The 17,934-nt window shown below is 45.7% G+C and overlaps 1 protein-coding gene across 12 annotated transcripts in view; it reads left to right on the plus strand.

Annotated features, from left to right (window-relative positions):
- The window catches only part of DISP1 (dispatched RND transporter family member 1), a 179,763-nt gene that overhangs the window by 156,628 nt on the left and 5,201 nt on the right, over positions 1-17,934 (plus strand). For 10 of the 12 annotated variants that reach the window (XM_081822989.1, XM_081822991.1, XM_081822997.1 and 7 more), the window contains 5 exons: positions 2,889-2,918; positions 8,184-8,307; positions 9,061-9,188; positions 9,693-9,790; positions 12,268-12,365. In XM_081822989.1, the coding sequence (XP_081679115.1) occupies positions 2,889-2,918; positions 8,184-8,307; positions 9,061-9,188; positions 9,693-9,790; positions 12,268-12,365 (478 nt within the window). The remainder of the gene's footprint in view (positions 1-2,888; positions 2,919-8,183; positions 8,308-9,060; positions 9,189-9,692; positions 9,791-12,267; positions 12,366-17,934) is intronic. The other 2 variants (XM_081823001.1, XM_081823000.1) reach the window with 1 other exon arrangement.

The raw sequence follows: 17,934 nt of genomic DNA on the forward strand, positions 1-17,934 counted from the left end.
TGGATGGAGCTAGAGGGTATTATATTAAGTGACATAACTCAATCAGAGAAGGACAAATACACGATTTCACTCATATGTGGAATCTAAAGCACAAAACAAGAGCAGAAACAGAGCCCTGAATACAGAGAACAGACTGGTGGTTGCAGAGGGAGGGGAGGGACAGGTGAAGGGCAGAGGGAGGTCCAGCTTCCAGGAATGGGATGGATAAGTCCCGGGAGGAGCAGCACGGCATGGGGAACACAGTCAGTGGTGTTGCCCCAGGGAAGTGTGTGACAGACAGCAGCCACACTCGTGAGACCGCAGTGTAACACACTCTTGCCGTGTCACCGTGCTGTGCACCGGACACGAACGTCGCAGCCTGTGTTGGCTATGCTTCAGTTTAAAAAAATAAATAATAAAAAATAAAAAGAAATACAGTTTTCCCTCATGGTTTTGATTTTCCCAACTGCTAAAAAGAATGACTTGGAATTTGTGAAGCTGACACTGTCTCTTTGTAAGTTGTGATATTGATTCTGCAGCTATGTCAACAAGGGAGCTCTAGGTGGCTGGGGGGCGTATTCCTGGTTTCCTCATCTTCTTTCCCTCACCCTGCAATCCCCCACTCTCTCCCAAACACTGTTACAGGAGAGAAAACGCAAGGGAAACAAAGAAATACCATTTGTAGCTTTTCCAGATTTTTTCTTTCTTGTTAACTTTCCTCTCATACTTTTTTTCTATTACATTTTTAAAAATTTTTTATTGTTATGTTAATCACCATACATTACATCATTAGCTTTAGATGTAGTGTTCCATGATTCATTGTTTGTGCATAACACCCAGTGCTCCATGCCGAACATGCCCTCCTCAATACCCATCACTAGGCTAACCCATCCTCCCACCCCCCTCCCCTCTAGAACCCTCAGTTTGTTTTTCAGTTTTTAAAGACTTCCCTTGCCTCTGTATCTGCCTTGAGCCCGTCATGGGGATTCCTCCGCTCTGTACCTCCCTCCTCCTGTCCTGAGAACTTTGTGGGCTCATTAGTTGTGCTCTTGACCGAGGGATGTGCACACGGCACAGTTCACTATCCCTCGGGGTCCCGGAGCCACGGTCCCCAACTGTTCTTGTTTTCAGGTGTGAGGTGCCGGGCAGCTTACTCCTATGTGTGAGGACCCGAGTTGCAAATTTACAAAGTGCTTTCTTACGCAGATTGGAGATTTGCCTATAATGGTGTTGCTGTCACCCACTCGAGCACAGAAATGCGTTCTGGAGATAGTCCTCTGGGAACGGTGCACAACTCAAGCTCATCCCTGGAACTGTGTCACGGAGCAAATGCCGTCTGCTTTGGGGTTTTTTCCTCCATTAAGAGGCTGAAAACCTAACCAAAGAACGGGCAGATGTTCCCACCTGAGATTATTTCTGTTTGTTTGGTTTTGGGCATGAGTTTATATGGTATTCAAGGTGAATGAACTCTGGAAAAGACTATTTCGCTCTGTAATAGAGATTAGATTGTTTGTTTTTAGAGTTCTTTATCAACCCAAGACTAAGGTTAGGTGAAAAATCATGCTGCGGGTTCTATTAGATAGAGATTAAAAGCAGCAATTCGGAAGGATTTTACAAATGGTGGAGGACAGCTTCTGGTGGATGGAAGTGTGGGGGGCGCCTTGCTGGTCTCCTCTGGGGTGAGAGATGGCCCGGCATCATCACTGATGTCCAGTCGGACGGGTCTCGTGTCCACCTGTCGTCATATCGTTTCACACATCTGTTTGTCATGTCAAAGGGATTTCATGTGTTCCCAAGAAGTATCTTGGTGGTAACCCGTTTTCCTTATGCGACGGATGTGACCATCTCTACTTTCCCAAATATAACACAGAATGAAGTCTTTATTGGAGCCAAAAGAACGTGATGAGTCTGTGGGTGTTTCTGCCTCTAGGGAGTCAACTAGTCATAGATCCATAAATTTATCTGATAAAAAAAATGTTAGTGGGGGTGAGTAGGGGAAAGAGAATATTTACATTTGTTACACACCAAAATGTATATAATAAAATATCATTTCTTTGCAACTGCTGAGTACGCTCTGCCCGAGAGTCGTGGCTCTGAGGGTTCACGTTAGACCTAAAGACAACAAGGTCTGTTAGGTTCTTACGGAAAATCAGGAGGTGGTTTTGAGGATGTCTGACTTGAACACTGTGAGTAAAATATTAAGGGTTCGTGTACCAGTTAAATGATCTGCTTCTTTGTTCAGCGCCTTACTCTCCCACTCTGTAAAAGTAGGTTTTCTCTTCAAGCTCATTAGTAGCTTCATCACTGGGGTTCAGGTAGCATATTCTTTAAAAACCAGTATGTGGAGGCACTAAGAACCACCAACCCGTACACTGTAAATGGATTAATTGTATGGTTTGTGAATTGTATATTAATAAAATTTAAAAAACAAGTATGTAATTATATTGAAAATACAGTGTTTTGGTTTTCGGATAGATTTACCCCCCAAATTAAATATTCTTCATAACTACTTGAGTAGTTGCCATTTTTAATGAAAGCCCCTTTTGAGCCCTTCACCGACTCCGTGGTGTCACTCCTTCCCGCCGTGCCCTTGGCGGCCCACCGGCCATGTGTGCGAGGGTCCACGGCATCCATGCGCCTCTGCCCCTGGAGTCTGACGAGTGTGTTTATCAAGCCTGTGCATGCCGGCTGCCTGTTTGGGTAATTGTGTCATTTAATTCAATTTAAAAACAATCCATTTATATGTCCACGTCCTGGGCAGCCGCTCTGACACCCCCACCCTGGCCTGCCGGGCACCCCCCGCCGTGTGCGCCCACGCAGGAGCGGTACGGAGGACAGTGCTAAGTGCACATAAAAATGTTGTGTTGTGATGCCTTGTTTCTGATTGGTTTTCTTTTGCTTTTTTTCAGACCACGCAGACCTTTCAAGTTGCCAAAAAGGTAAAGTAATCTGTATCATCTCATTAGATAATGAAGTTACCTGCGCCCTGTCCTCTTTGGCACTTGGGTCACATTTGTTGCTATTCCTGCCTTCCTCATTCGTATTTTTATGAAGGAAAAGTACATTTCCCCTGACTTGGCTGCTTGAGTAACGCCCTCTCCCAAAGTGGGTGACCTAGATTCTGTTTGTGTTTCATCGTTCACATCGGCTCCTTCCTGCAGTGGATCCCTTCCTTCTTGTCTTATTTGCGGAGGACAAGTCATTCCTCTGCCATCTGCCATGGGTTGGGTTTGTAGCCCTTTGTTTCGGGGGTTGTCTGTGTTTCTTCTCCAAAATGTGGTTACCGTATTAAAATGGAGGTAGTCTTTTATGTGGAAATTTTGAAGTTTTATCTTTTCAGTCAAAAAGCAGAATTTTAAAGGGATAAGTGTTTCTTAAAAAAAAGCCTGGTCTCCTCGGTGATGTGCTTGTAGGTGGCAGTTCCAGATGTTGGCGACTAAACGATCCTTGAATCTCACCTCCTAGAGAAGGCTTATCCTCTCTTTACAGTATAATTACTACATAAACTTTCATTCGTAAATTCCTTCTCCATTTAAAGATTATTTATTTTTAAAAATTGTGCTAAAATAGAGCATAAAATCCGCCATTTTAACCGAGTGTAAGTTCACGGCTCTGCGGCGCCAAGTTCAGGTTACTGTGGGGAATGGCCACGGTCACCTCCAGAACTGCCTTCATCCTGCAGAACAGAGACTCTCCCCGTTAAACTGCCGCTGCTCGTTCCTCCTGCTCCCAGCCCCCGGCACCACCCTCTACTTTCCACAGACGCCTCCCGTGAGTGCACTGGCCCATGTCACGCAGCAGGATGCCCTCCAGGCTCCTCCATGTGGTGGCAGAACGTCCTTCCTTTCGAAGTCTGAATGACAGTCCGTTGTCTGGATAGACTGTGTTTATGGCAAGAGATAAAGGAAGAGGTTATACAAGTAACTATGGCATGTGAGGAAAATGAATTTCCATTTTTCTACAAATAATACAACCCTCTCTAATGACTAAGACTTCTGCATTTTGAAGACATTCTTTCATATTTTTTGTTATTACATTGGTATTTTTACAAGTCCTAGTGTCTTCTTTTCAGTACGTACACATACAAATACAACTTCTTCAAAAAAAGCCTTTCCTGATTCCCTTCCCCTAGCTGGAAGTAATCTCTGTTGAATTCACAAAATATCTGTATCCCTCTAAAAACACACATTTCTTTACCTGGTTTTGTAAGTATTTATAAAGTTGTCTGATTCTCTGTATCAGGTTCCACGTCCCAGAAGGGCGACATTTGTGTCTGCCGTGTTCTTACTCCCAGACGCCTGCACCCTTATTCTGTGACGTTAACCGCATTGACTTTATTACTTCCAAACAAAGAAAGAGTTCTGTATCCTGTGTTCTGGGAAATTCCGCAAGCTCAGTCAGTCCTCCCACTAAATTGATAGCCGATGCCACTGGGAAAATTATGATTAACAACATTTTGAAATGCTTGCCCTTAGAGGACAAGAGGAATAAGGAACGGTTAAGAGAAATAGAAGGGGGAAAAAACAAGGGAAAAAGATTTTCGGGAAGAAAGGGGTAGTAACTAAAGTGTTAAATACTGTTCAGTTGAGGGAGAATGAAAACCAAGAAAACTAGTTTGTTGGCTTTGGCAGGTTCGAGAGAGCACAGCCGGGCTACAAGGGGTTACGGGTTGGGTGTTTGGTTGGGAAGGGGGGCCTGGTTCCAGGGCACTCACACTGTGTGAAGCCCGGCTCTCTGCTCAGAGGGAAGGGAGAAAGGAGAGCCTGTTTCCAGAGAGGCCAGGAAGGGCAGAGGAAAACAGCTATGTGAGCTGAGAGAGGAAAATGCCCTGTGGAGGCCCATTGTGGTACAAATGGCCTATTTAGAACCGGCCCCCACACAGTGGTGACCCACACACAGTGGCGCCCGAGCAAAAGTTAACCCGGAAAGACGCTTGGTGCATTTGTTTGGACAGTTACTTCTGCTCTCATCCCAGGGTAAGCCCAGCAATAAGGTGGCTGGGACCTCTGAGGGTGCAGGAGGGACACTCATGAAAACTGCAGCGTGTCAACAGCCTGAGCAGGACGCCAGCCGCATGCCCGCGCCGATCCCTGGCTCAGCTGCAACTTGTGTCCCCGTCCCGTAGAGGGACGAGTGCCTCCGATCCGTGTCCTCTCTGGGACTTAGCTCCCTGAAGGGCCTCAGGGAGAAGTCCTCCTGGTTGCTGGCTGGGAAGTGCTGTGGTACAGAGGTCGACGGCATTTGCAGTTAGGCTGTGGTGTTGTCTAGAGGTTTCCAGAATGAGAGCGGGCACAAGAAGGACAGGACTACGTGACATGTAGGAGGACGAATCACAGAGCAGTGGGCCTTTTGCCGCATCTGCTCCTGCACACGTGGTTCACTTCTCAGAAACGAATGCGCAGATACTTTATTCTTTTCATTTAGATACATTATAGGCCTTGAACCCAGACTCACCAGGAGTGGAATTAGTGAAAGATGTAGCAGTGACATTTACAGGCTATATTTAATTTCCTTTGCTTCTCCGGTTTTCCTGCTTTATTAGATTTTTATCTTAATGTTACAACATTGTCTGGGTTTCATAATGTACATGAGACTTCTGTTTCCCACGTGGTGCCCATGGCTGAGCCATATCCAGTGTAGGCAGCAGTAATGCGGTAACGAGGAGAGACCCTTGCGGACTTTCCCCCATGGTGCTCAGTGCGGTGACTCCACCAAGTGTGAACATTGTCTCTGGGAGGGGTTCGCCCCTGAGACACGCGCTGCAGGAGGAGGGAGTCATAGCACCGTGACGCTCAGCGGATGTGGAAGAAGCGTGCGGCGATCGATAACGCCGTGAAGTCTCCATATGGAGTGAGTCTGGGCACGCACATGGCCTAGGGCAGGGCTATAATATCAAAGCCAAATGTGCTCAAGGGAAGAAAAGCAATGATTGAAGGGGGTGTTAAGGTTGCATGTGCCTGCAGATTTTTTAAGAACACAAAACAAAAAGTCATTATCTGGGGAAATTAAAGCACTTGGGGACCCAGTGCCCCCTGGTGATAAGACGTTTGTAGGTAAGAACACAGAACTTGTGGTCCATTTGCAAGAAAATTGATCCATTTAAAATAAAGTATAGGGATTGTCTAAGCCTGGGGCCATTTTCATTGCACAGGACTGATGTTTTAAAGGTCTAAAATGTAAAGGACTCTTTTTAAGGCTGAAGCCGGGAACAGAAAGTCTCAAGTGTGCTGTTGACAAAGGACTAGATTGCTTCTACACTCGTTGCTTTCATCCTGAGTTTGCATTTGGTGGAGGAGGAAACAGAGTCCAGGGGAGACTGTGAGCACTGGGCGTGTTCCGAAACAGTGTGTACGTTTGAACAAGCCCAATCAGCGTCTGTGATTGATATGTTTTCATTACATTCAGAATTATGTTCCAAGGATCGTTCCATCTTATCTAGCATAATTTTTCCTGAGTGAGTTGTTAATTCAGAATTTGCAGGCTTGTGAGTAATGCCTGGGCTTGGAGACCTGTGGACCTCGGTGATTTTGCATTGTGAAATGAACCGTTAGTGTGGCTTGGGAATTCAGTGTACAGTGTGAATTTGGGGGAGCGTACACTTGTGGCAAGTAGACTTAGTCCTGATGTCTTTTGTTTCTCTCATGTTCAGAGCAAGATATGATATCACAGTGGTTAGGAGGCCCCACTCTAGAGCCAGATGACCGGGGTTCCTATTTGTGACTTTTTTATTGAGCTATAACTGACATACAGCATTATGTTAGTTTCGGGCACAGCACATGATGATTCGGTATTTGTATATATTGTGAAATGACCACCACAGCAAGTCTGTGTAGTATCCGCCACCACACAGAGGTATAGAATTTTGTTTTCTTGTGATGAGATCTGTGAAGATTTACTCTATCAGACACTTTCACATGTGCAGTCCAGTGTTGCTAACTGTAGTCAGCATGCTGCATGCCCAGGACACCGGCTGTCCCTGCTCCGTGGTGCAGAGCACAGATCAAACTGTGCCACAGTGCATCTCAGAAAGCCGTGAGGTATGTAATGCATAGGAACCACTGGTAAGTGCAAGCGATCATTCTTCCTCCTGAGATCACCTTGAGAAGAACAACACTGAAAAATCCTTGGCAGGTGTTCCCTTAAAGCATAATTATGTTGTATTTTAATTTCCATATTAAAATTTCATGTGAAGTAAATACCCCCAGAAAGCCAGATCTGTGGCGTTGCGCCATCAGAATGGAAACATGAGCAGCCTTGTCTTGGAGACAAACAGCAGCTTCTCTGAGCGACATTTAGGGCCACCAGCTTCATTAAGCCCCTGGTCTGACTTTGAAGAAATAACCCACAAACACAGGAGTAAGGAGCCAGAACCAGCCTTCACAGCTGTCAAGCTAACACTGTGGAGGATTTGAGAGTAATGGTCCACAAGCGAAATGCTCCTTTTTTCTCCAATATGAATTCAAGAAACCTGAAGTTGGCAAGATACATTTTTGAATTTTAGAAGAATTCTGTTCAGTCAGCTCCTGTTGAGCACAGAGTTCACATCAAGATCTGCAAGTGTCATGACAGTAAGACCCAGGATCTTACAGAAGGGAGGGGCTCCCCGAAGAAATGACTCCAACCTGGGGCGGGGTTGGTAACAGTGAGGGGAAACCGAGGCCCAGCTGCTGAGGTTGGTTGGAGAGTGAAGGGAGGGGCGGGTACGCACAGGGCACCTTCTGAAAGGTGTACTAAATGAACTAAAACTGCACTAAACGAATCTAGAAAACAAGCATCTCTCTCTCTCCTGGAACTCAGGCTGATGCGTTCATTATAGTTTCAGCCGGAAGGAAAGTGGCAGGTTTGTGGGAAGTTTTGGTTTGGTTTGGTTATTCTTAAGATGGATACATGAGCCTGTTTGTGGGCTGAGTTCTTCTCCAAGAACTGCCAGAGTACAAGGATGGAGAAACAAGTTCCAGACGAGACTGCAGGAGGATGGGTCCTCTGTTCAAGTACATTTTCTCCCCACGTGAGGGTGTAGATTGTAGATCTCTCCAGGAACAGATGTAGATGTGAAATGCTATCTGTCTTATCATCTCACTGCATCTTTGATTGATAAACTGGACTAGGTCTGAACTAGGAGGATTTAACACATTGCTCTCTTGGGCAGCAAAGCCTCATGTTGCTTCTAAGCGGCCTCCTGTGTGCTCCTCTCTGCCCTGCAGCTATGCATCCCTGATAGCGGACTGGCCCGTGGTGGTGCTGGGCATGTGCACCATGTTCATCGTTGTCTGCGCCTTGGTTGGGGTGTTAGTGCCCGAACTTCCCGACTTCTCTGATCCACTGCTGGTAAGGAAAATTCAGCCCGTCAAATTTCTGTAGCCCAAAATTATCTCAAGAAATTCAGTATTTTAATATGTGTCAAATTATATAATTTAGTATCCTGTTTCTTTCAAAACCTTCTCAACCCAACAGGAGTATGCAGCTCTCTTTCTGAAAAGTAAACACTTGTCATCCTATTTTCAGATTCTTAAAAGGTCAGGGAACTTGTTTGCCATTACAGACCTGGAAATTTTGCTTCCTGGCTCCCACATTTAAGCTAAAAAGCAATAAAATGGAGAATCTGCATTCTATAAAAATATTTTCATAAAGTCTTTAAGACTGAATGTCTTCCCGCCGCCCCCCCGCAGAGAAGTGAAAGGAATTTCAGTTTTACTAAGAGATAGCAGGGTCTATTTTTAAGTAAATGTTCCCATAAAACAGTATAACATACATGACATAATTTGATTTCACCATAATTTTTTATAACATCAAAGTAAGTATTTGCTAATTGCTTAGGTATGATTTTGAAAGCGAAGCTTCAGACACAGTTACTCTTCCTTGCTGAAACAGGTCACACACCAGAGAACCAAACTGCCTTGTCGTAGTGAATGGTGGCCTCCATCTTATTCAGTGCTGTTCATTCCCAGGGTAGCTGCGAGCAGCATCTGTGCTTCCTGTTGAAAGCCACATGGCGCCCCAGCATTGCTTTCCCAACCTGCTGTAACCATTCATAGCCTGAAGAAAAGTGCACTAATGGGAATTTGTAATATTTTGTCTCAGGGTTTTGAGCCAAGAGGGACTGCGATAGGCCAGAGACTGGTCACATGGAATAACATGGTGAAAAATACGGGATACAAAGCAACATTAGCAAATTATCCTTTTAAATATGCAGATGAACAAGCCAAAAGGTAATTGTTTATTAACTTTTACACAAAACATTGCTTGATGAATTCCACTATTAAGGATTGCCTGAGCAAGATGACTAAATGCAAGTGTGTGGCTCAAAATCTTTGCCACTGAATTTGTTTACATTCTCGTTGTCTTTTAAGATTTTGTTGTATTAAGGTAAAAAAGTGAGGGTTTGGGGTTTTTTTCTTTTACAGAAGTGAGAAAATTAATGTTGGTTTCTTATATTAATCCTTTTAATTTCAGGTAGGTCATGGCTAAAGTATACCGTTACTGGTATGCTTATTGGACTTGAAATAGCTGTACTTTATTTTTACGTTTTTATGATTGCATTATGCTTGACACACATGGTTTAGTTTCGGGTGTATAAGAGCAACTGGAGAAGTCTGTACCCTACACCGTGCTCGCCTCCATATGCTGCCGTGCAACACTGTTACAGACTGTTGACTACATTCCCTGTGCTGTCCAAGTGCTTTATTGAGGATCACATTGTCGTTCCATTTCAGCCATCGGGATGATAGATGGTCAGATGATCACTATGAAAGAGAGAAAAGAGAAGTTGACTGGAACTTCCACAAAGACAGCTTTTTCTGCGACATTCCGAGTGAGTGGCATCCTAGGTAAACAGCCCCTTGGGGCTCCTTGTGCTCGAGATGGAGCACAAGTAAATTGAGACTGGTGGGAGGATATGCTGGGCACTGACACAGATTTTAGCTGAATTAACTTGTAGTTTTACTTCTCAAGGTCAGTCAACCACTAATCTGAATTTATTTACCTATAATAAAAATTAATGAGATTATTGAGTTAGATTCAGTTTTAAGGAAGATAAAAATATTGAAAAAAAATCTTGACCTTGCCCCAAATTTCAAGTCATTTTAAATTTCTTACATTATTTTAAAAAATATTCCCAGTGAACAAGTACATATTTTTGGATTGAACCCAAAAATAATCTATATTATCAGAAGTATACTTTTTAAGTTTTGTTTCATTCAGAAAGCATAAATAATAGCCTTCCCTGTGCCTGCCTTGTTGTTAGGCATTAGAGATAGAAAGATGAACAGAATACGGTCCAGAAGCCCACGGCTGGAGTGCCTTGGGGGCCAGCCCAACACGTGAACACATCAGGCAGCAGGACGTGACTTGTCACAGAGCGCGAAGAGCTGCCACTTAGCTCCACAGAATGTGGCCTTGAAGAAATGAGGGCCCAGATGTGTAGGAACTTCCCTGAGGTCAGGAACCCAGAGTTGAATGTAGCATCACCAGGTCTCCAGATGCTGGCAGCAGATTCACTAACCGGCCTCTGCTGGGGTGTAGAGCATGGCCTCGGGGACACCAGTGCACCTGGAGGTCGCTGCTTAGCCATGAAGAGCGGGCATGAGGACCTACAGCTTCTCCTTCAGTGAATCTTCACACCAATGCTCTTTTGAATTCAGCTTTTTAAAATTGTTGTTGAAAATCCCCCTAAAATGTGTATTTTCCTGTCTTGTTAAAGGACCTCACCAGACCTCTGATGTTTCTAGATCTAGCCAAGCCTGAAGGTCTTTACTTGGGACACTCTTTCACTCTACAGTAACTGAGAGATGGAAAATAGGAGATTAGGGAGAATTTTGTCCTGGTCCCAGGAAGGAGCACACATGTCTTTTTCTGTGTCGTATTAGAAAATTGGACTCTAGTTGAATGTTCTGGTTGGTTTCTCTCTCTCAGAGTGACACTATAGATTTCTGAACCAACATCTGTTGGTTAATATCTGAACCAGGATGAACATTAGCAAATTCATGAAATGTGGCCACGTCTGTCCCAACAGCCCACACACAACACTTGTCCCCTCGGCCACGGCTCCACCTTGAGGAAGGCCATCCCAGTCCTGCTCTGAGGAGGAAATGTTTGTTTCCATGGGCTTGTCTTATTCTTAGAAGTCAGTCAATATAAGATAATGGCCATTTGGTGAAGAAAAGGGTTTACTAAAGAAAATTTCATAATCATGAATAAAAGCTCATGTATTAAAGCTTTATTCATAAATTTGCCGATTGGTTTTCTTTGTCAACACAATTAGGCATTTTAGATAACAGAAAGTGAGTCCACTCTGTTTTATTATATGAAGTTCTTCTAATGGCGGAGGGAGCTAAAACAGCACTAACTCACCCACTGTTTTTCCTTTAGTTCTCACACCTGTTTGAGAGAGACGTGTTTACAGATGAGGGTCCAAGGCTCAGAGGAGCTGTTCATCCCCACAGCTGGGGCAAGGCAGGACCTGGTTCCACTGCTTCTGACCCCAGGGCCGGGTTCGCCTGTCCTGCAGCTGGCCTGTGTTAGTGTGATTACCACAGTATTTTTTTTTTTTTTAAAGATTTTATTTATTTATTTGACAGAGAGAGACACAGCGAGAGAGGGAACACAAGCAGGGGGAGTGGGAGAGAGAGGGAGAAGCAGGCTTGCCGCTGAGCAGAGAGCCCGATGTGGGGCTCGATACCAGGACCCTGGGATCATGACCTGAGCCGAAGGCAGACGCTTAACGACTGAGCCACCCAGGCGCCCCTGATTACCACAGTATTTATTCTAGACTCTGGTGGACCAGAGAGACCATGGACCCAGCCAGAATGTGTAGTATATCTGCGACCCTGGCCCACATTCGGTACCTGGTTGACTGTTTTTAGTGCTTTTAAATTGATCACCTGCCATCTTTCCTCCCTAGTGTGCTGCCAAAGAGAACACCCACTCTTGATATTCCCTAATGGATCCTTCTTGGGTTTTACACACCATTCTGATAATGTGTTTCAAAATTAAGAGGGAGGCATTCAGTTAATTTTGTGCTGAGCATTCTTACAGATCACTGTTCCTAAACACAGTCTGATCAGAAATAGATTTGTTATATAACTCCTATGAGTTTTCAGATGTTGTTTGAGCAGAAACAGTATTATAGCATTGCTTTATTTTTTTTCTCCTGGAATTTATCAAGGAAAGGCTCCTTGCTGCTAATGACTTGTCCCTATGCTTCCCCAGTTTGACTTGCTCCTGAATGCTGAGTCTGATGAAAGAAATGGACAATTATAAACCTTTTTCTTTTCTTTTTCATGTCACCAGGTGACCGATATTCCAGAGTAGTATTTACTTCAGCTGGAGGGGAGACACTATGGAATTTACCTGCCATTAAATCAATGTGCAATGTAGATAATTCAAGGGTATGTAAAGAAAAACTGAAATGTGTTGAGAACAAACAAGGTTGTATTTTAGCCAGTCCATTCCCTGCTGACCCTGGTGACTCATGGGATGAGGGTACTTACTTGGGCCTTACTCCTGGGGACCGCACGCCCGAGCCCGGCTCGCATGCTTGTAGACCCCAGGATCTAAGCGCTTCTGCGTGGCCCCATCTTTGACACCCGCCACCTTCTCCAGAGAAGAGCTCTTTCCTTGCTGCTGCCCCATCCTCTGGTGTTTCACAGCTCAGACTTTGTCTCTCCTTTTCTTGGATGGTCTCTCTCCTAAGCTGGTTGTTTCCTCCTGAAGCCACTGTCAGCATCTCAACTCTGCAGTGAACAGCCTGCCTCTCTGGCAACCAGTGGGTCTCTGGGACAGATTTAGGGCACAGGCTGGGAAAGGGGACACCCAGGGGTGCAAGTGTCTGTGTAAATGATGAGGAATCCAGCCCAGATTGCCCTGAACTCTGAACACCTTGAACACAGACGAATCGAGACAAAAAGCCCTCTGCTCTCAGTCTCTGGAGCTGAAAGATGTCAGCCCCAGAAACTGTGACATCTACCTCTGGGCTTGGAAGATCTGTCAGTTCTGTGTGCTCAGAGGCAGATTATCCCAGGAGAGACTGCTGTCTGCGGTCACTGCTGCACCTGCCCAAGGCCAGGAACCAGGTGGAAAAGGGGCTCATTGTATGCCTAGCGTAACTATAATGCGGAAACTCACTACTAGAAGGAAGTGTAATCATACGCCCTCCTAAGAGCTAGCCTGATCCCTGGTGCAGGCGCCTGCGCTGGCCATAGGGCTTCTCAGGGAAGTAGACCGGGCTCCTGGTGGTCACCGGGTCATCTCTCATCGTGCTCACGCACACACCTTCCCCTCTTGGGTCCCAGGTCTCCCAACTTTAGTCTTCATTCTGAAAGATGGTGTGTGTTGTCTGCCGGTCCAGCTAGCAGGATTTTCTGTGAGCGCCATCTTTTCTCCACCCAGCTCAAACAGACCAAAGTCACCAACCTCTCCACACAAACGAAGGTTCTTAACCACTGGTCAATTTATATCTGCCTTATTGTCTTCTCTCTACAGCTATCAGTTCATTATTCGGAGGCTGTGAACGTGTTACAACCCCCCCTGTGTAGAAAGTTAACTTTAGAGGAGTAAATACTTACAGTACTTAGTATGTGCAGGACTTCCTGCTTGGCACTCTCCATCCCTCCCCGCAGTCAGCACCTGGCCTTGGCACTTGTGACCCGTCTTCACAGACATACTCACAGAACAGTTCAGTAACTCCACACTTTCTAGGCCTCGATTCTCTACCTTTGCTGTTGACCTTTAGACCTTCCCTCCCCTGAAGATTCTCACGTGAGCAGATCCACACAGCTGATTAATTTGTCAGGGTGTCCCAAACACTTGACCAGGTTATTTCATTTACTCCTTGTGACAGTGTTAACGAATTGAGGATCCTGAGTGGGAAATAGCATATAGGATACAACAAGACAAGGGAAAAAGGGTGGTTGTCTTCTGCATGTGATGCATGGTGGGAAAGAGACTCAAGGGAGACTGGGTTCAAATCCCACATCCACCTCTTATCCTCGACGTGGACTCCCCCGTCCAGAACACAGGCAAATAATAGGATTTACAGAGTCCTCTTGGCCTTGAACCAGCAACAGCTGATTCTATGAGTGCCACTGGGACTCTCAAGCCCATAAGCAATGCTTTCATGAATGGAAGCAGGATATTATTTCGTACACATGTGAGTATGTATCAGATGATAAAAATCAGCGTGAGGAGGTAGCTCACAAAAAGGCATACAGAGAGGGTAATATAACTAAATTGAAGGGAAAATCGTGGGAGGAAAAGGTAAAGCCACAGGTGTGATTTGTATGCAGCGATGCATGCCCACAGTCCCCCACGCTCACCGGTGGTGGCTGCACACCTGTCTCCTCCTTCCCTGGCCGCCAGAGCAACTTGGAATTCGCAGTCGGTGGCAAAAGTCCCAAAGAGGGCAACAAGCTGGGGTTTTAGAAGAAGCCAGCCTTCCCTCACACAAGTGGGGGAGCACCGTCTCCGTGGCCCCTGTAGAAGCGTAATGTCATGCATACAATTCTTAGTTAGCAGCATGTTCACGAGATGCGCAGTCATGAATCTGAGCTGATTTCTAAGCCATGCTCAGGCTGGTAACAGGAGAACATTATGGCAAAAGCTATTTCTACAAGAAATTAAAGCAATGAAGTCTAAGTGTGTGGCTTCCCAGTGGCCTAGCTTGACGGCATTTGCAAAGTGTATAGACTGTGGAAGGAGCCGTGTGCCTCCTTGTCTGAGTATTTCCCTCTGTGGACTCATAGTCAGGCCCGGATGGCCCTGAGTTTGAGCGTGTGATTCCTGGCAAAAACATGGTGGGCACCTGGTCCTCTTCTGAAACATTGAGGAACAGACCCAAGACGTGTCTGCATGAATGGTCAAGCCAGTTACAGATCCACAATGACAAATGAATAAACAGAGGGTCAGGGCCCCAGAATTCTGCCTCACAGAGCAGGTTATCATTTTACTTGTTAAATACTATTTTTACCAGTTGCACACACCTTCGTATTCCAGTCTTGGCCTCCGCAGTGAATGCACAATGATAAACCTTAGTCACAGAGATAACATGTCCCGTGACACCCTAAGTGATAACTGTTTCGTGGCAGTTCAGCCTGCAGATTATTACTGTACCCTTTTCGGGTCTCCCAGCTCGAGAGGCTTTGCAGAGTGCTTTCGGTCCTGGTGGTGACGCGAGTAAGTTGTGTCCCCTCTCCCTTCCCCTCCCCTGACTTCCCCACTGTCCTGCTTCAGCACTTGGCTATCAGCAGCCATCAGTGGGTGGGACATACAGCAAATGATGCTGAGCAGAGCTTACCTGTGGGGTGATGACTCTGGGAGATGGCCGGCAATGGGCACAGCATCTTAAGCCAGACGTGGCCGTTGTCACCTGCCTGTGTTTCCAGCACATGGAGCTCCAACCTGAGTCCATTTCAGTTCATGATTCCGACGGGCTTTGGTTTCCAGAACAAAGGGCTCCTGTTTCTGATGCCGTCGTCATGTCCTCACAGAATGCGTGTTTTCTTAGACACTTTCAGAAGGAGCCTCAGACAACTCCCCGGATCTCCATCCCCAGGGACGCCCTGGCAGACCGTCCATCCGTAGCCACAGTGTGTTTCTCGGATCTTGACTCTGCTGGAAACCCTTCTCCCTCTTCCTTAGTCTTTGCACTTCATGGAAGTTAGAGCTCGAGGAATAGCTCTGTAAAGGAGATTTGAAATTTAGTGCCTAACACTGTTTACTGCGTAGGTTTTGTGGACACATGAGACCCCCTGGAGCTTAGTGGACCCCAGAAATGTGCCTCCTGATGCTTGTTTTAAAGAGGACTGGAGGGGTTTGTCACGTGGGAGGAGAGTGGATGGGATCCCGTAGTAGGGCCCATTCTTTATTCTTATTCTGTTCTTAGCCTTTTACAATATCCCCAACCTCGCCAGTAGTTTTAAAAGTTAAGGTGTCATTTAAAACTCTCCTTTTTCTGTCTTCTCTTGCTTCCCCCAATTCTAAATCAACCTCACCCCTGCTGCAGTCTGGCAACAGATGTGTGCATGGACATATAGCCGCAGAAGCAAGATAATTCCCTAAAACATCCAATCTGTGACTGACTAGAATGAAAAGGACCACTTTCTCATGAGCTACAAGAAATTACTTCCACTAACTGTTCTTAGTTTGAAACTTAAAAAATGTTGAAATCATTCCAATGAATCTCTTTCCCAAAAACATGGCAGAAAGTACACCTGCCTTTTGTGTGAAGATGCACCTGCTTGCAGTCTCTTCCAGCCCCACGATGTAACAAATGCCTGAGTATCTCACCACCCTGTCACGTACTGCCAGGCTGGTGTCGCCATCCCACCGCCCTTCAGACTTGGGCACCCCCCCTGCAGCTTTGCACGGACCCTGACGTTCAGTATGCTCCTTCCCAAGCTGAACCCTGATTTCTCTGTCTCACTGTGAGCAGCTCCGGGGCAAGGACCCCTGTACCCTCCTATTCTATGAGTGTAGGTGCTCAGTAAATATTGTTTTCTCTTTTGGATGGATGGATGGATGGATGGATGGATGGATGGATGGATGGAAGGATGGATGGATGGATGGAAGGAAGGATGGATGTGTGGATGGAAGGATAGATGGAAGGATGGATGGATGGGTGGATGGATGGATGGATGGATGGATGGAAGGATAGATGGAAGGAAGGATGGATGGATGGGTGGATGGATGGATGGATGGATGGACGGATGGACCAATGGATGGGAGCACAGGGCCTTCCTCCCTGGAAGCCTACATGGTCTCTTGGGCTCCATGCTGTTAGATTCAGGGCGCTGGCATCCAGCTCGGGGTAAAGAGTATCAGTCATGACATCTTTTCTCTTCGCTTATTTCTGACCCTGTCAGAGTCCTCGAGGACTGTGTGGAAGGTTGTACATCAGCCAACTCCATCTGTGAATTAGAGGACTGGCTCTCAGCAGCTTACTAGTCTCTAGTTTTGATAGCGCCTTTGATCTGCATTTATCTTGTCTAACTTTTTAATCTTTGGTCACACACATGCAAACCCTGCTACTATTGGGAAAGCTTATTCAAGGTAATTTCTTTTCCGGCTTTGGCTGGCAACCCTGTTCCCTTCATCGTTAGCACAAGTGTGAAGCTGGTGGTGGGCTTCATAACGATGCAGTTTTCCTCCATCTGAGACTGTCCAACACTGGGGCTATACCCCCTTTCTTCTCACCAGGCCAACTCCACGGGCTTGTGTGATACTTCTTCGTGGGATGGGAACTGGTTATCTGCCACAAAACCCAGAGCAGTGCTGTCCCAGGGTTTCCTGTTATTTATTAGGTGGTTCCGTTTCCCCTGACATAGCATGTACGAATGCTTTTACCTAGAAACAATTAAATACTAATTATCCTATGTTATAAAATGTTGAATAATTATTACTCTTTAGAAATGAGCGGAAAAATTAAGCCTTTGTTAAAGTAGACATTTTAGTACACTTGAATAATAACCCTTTTGGCTCATTTGTCTTTACCTTCAATAGAGGGCCCTTTAAAAATGCTTTATTATGGGGGCACCTGGGTGGCTCAGTCGTTAGGCGGCTGCCTTCGGCTCAGGTCATGATCCCAGGGTCCTGGGATTAAGCCCCGCATCGGGCTCCCTGCTCAGCGGAGAGCCTGCTTCTCCCTCTCCCTCTGTCTGCTGCTCTGCCTACTTGTGCTCTCTCTGTGTTAAATAAATAAAAATCTTGGGCGCCTGGGTGGCTCAGTTGGTTAAGCGACTGCCTTCGGCTCAGGTCATGATCCTGGAGTCCCGGGATCGAGTCCCGCATCGGGCTCCCTGCTCGGCAGGGAGTCTGCTTCTCCCTCTGACCCTCCCCCCTCTCATGTGCTCTCTGTCATTCTCTCTCTCTCAAATAAATAAATAAAATCTTTAAAAAAAAAAAGAAAAAAAAGAAAAAAAAAATAAAAATCTTTAAAAAAATAAATAAAAATGCTTTATTATG

This window comes from Leptonychotes weddellii, chromosome 6, assembly GCF_054177405.1.
Source record: "Leptonychotes weddellii isolate Sample4059 chromosome 6, ASM5417740v2, whole genome shotgun sequence".
Lineage (NCBI taxonomy): Eukaryota > Metazoa > Chordata > Mammalia > Carnivora > Phocidae > Leptonychotes > Leptonychotes weddellii.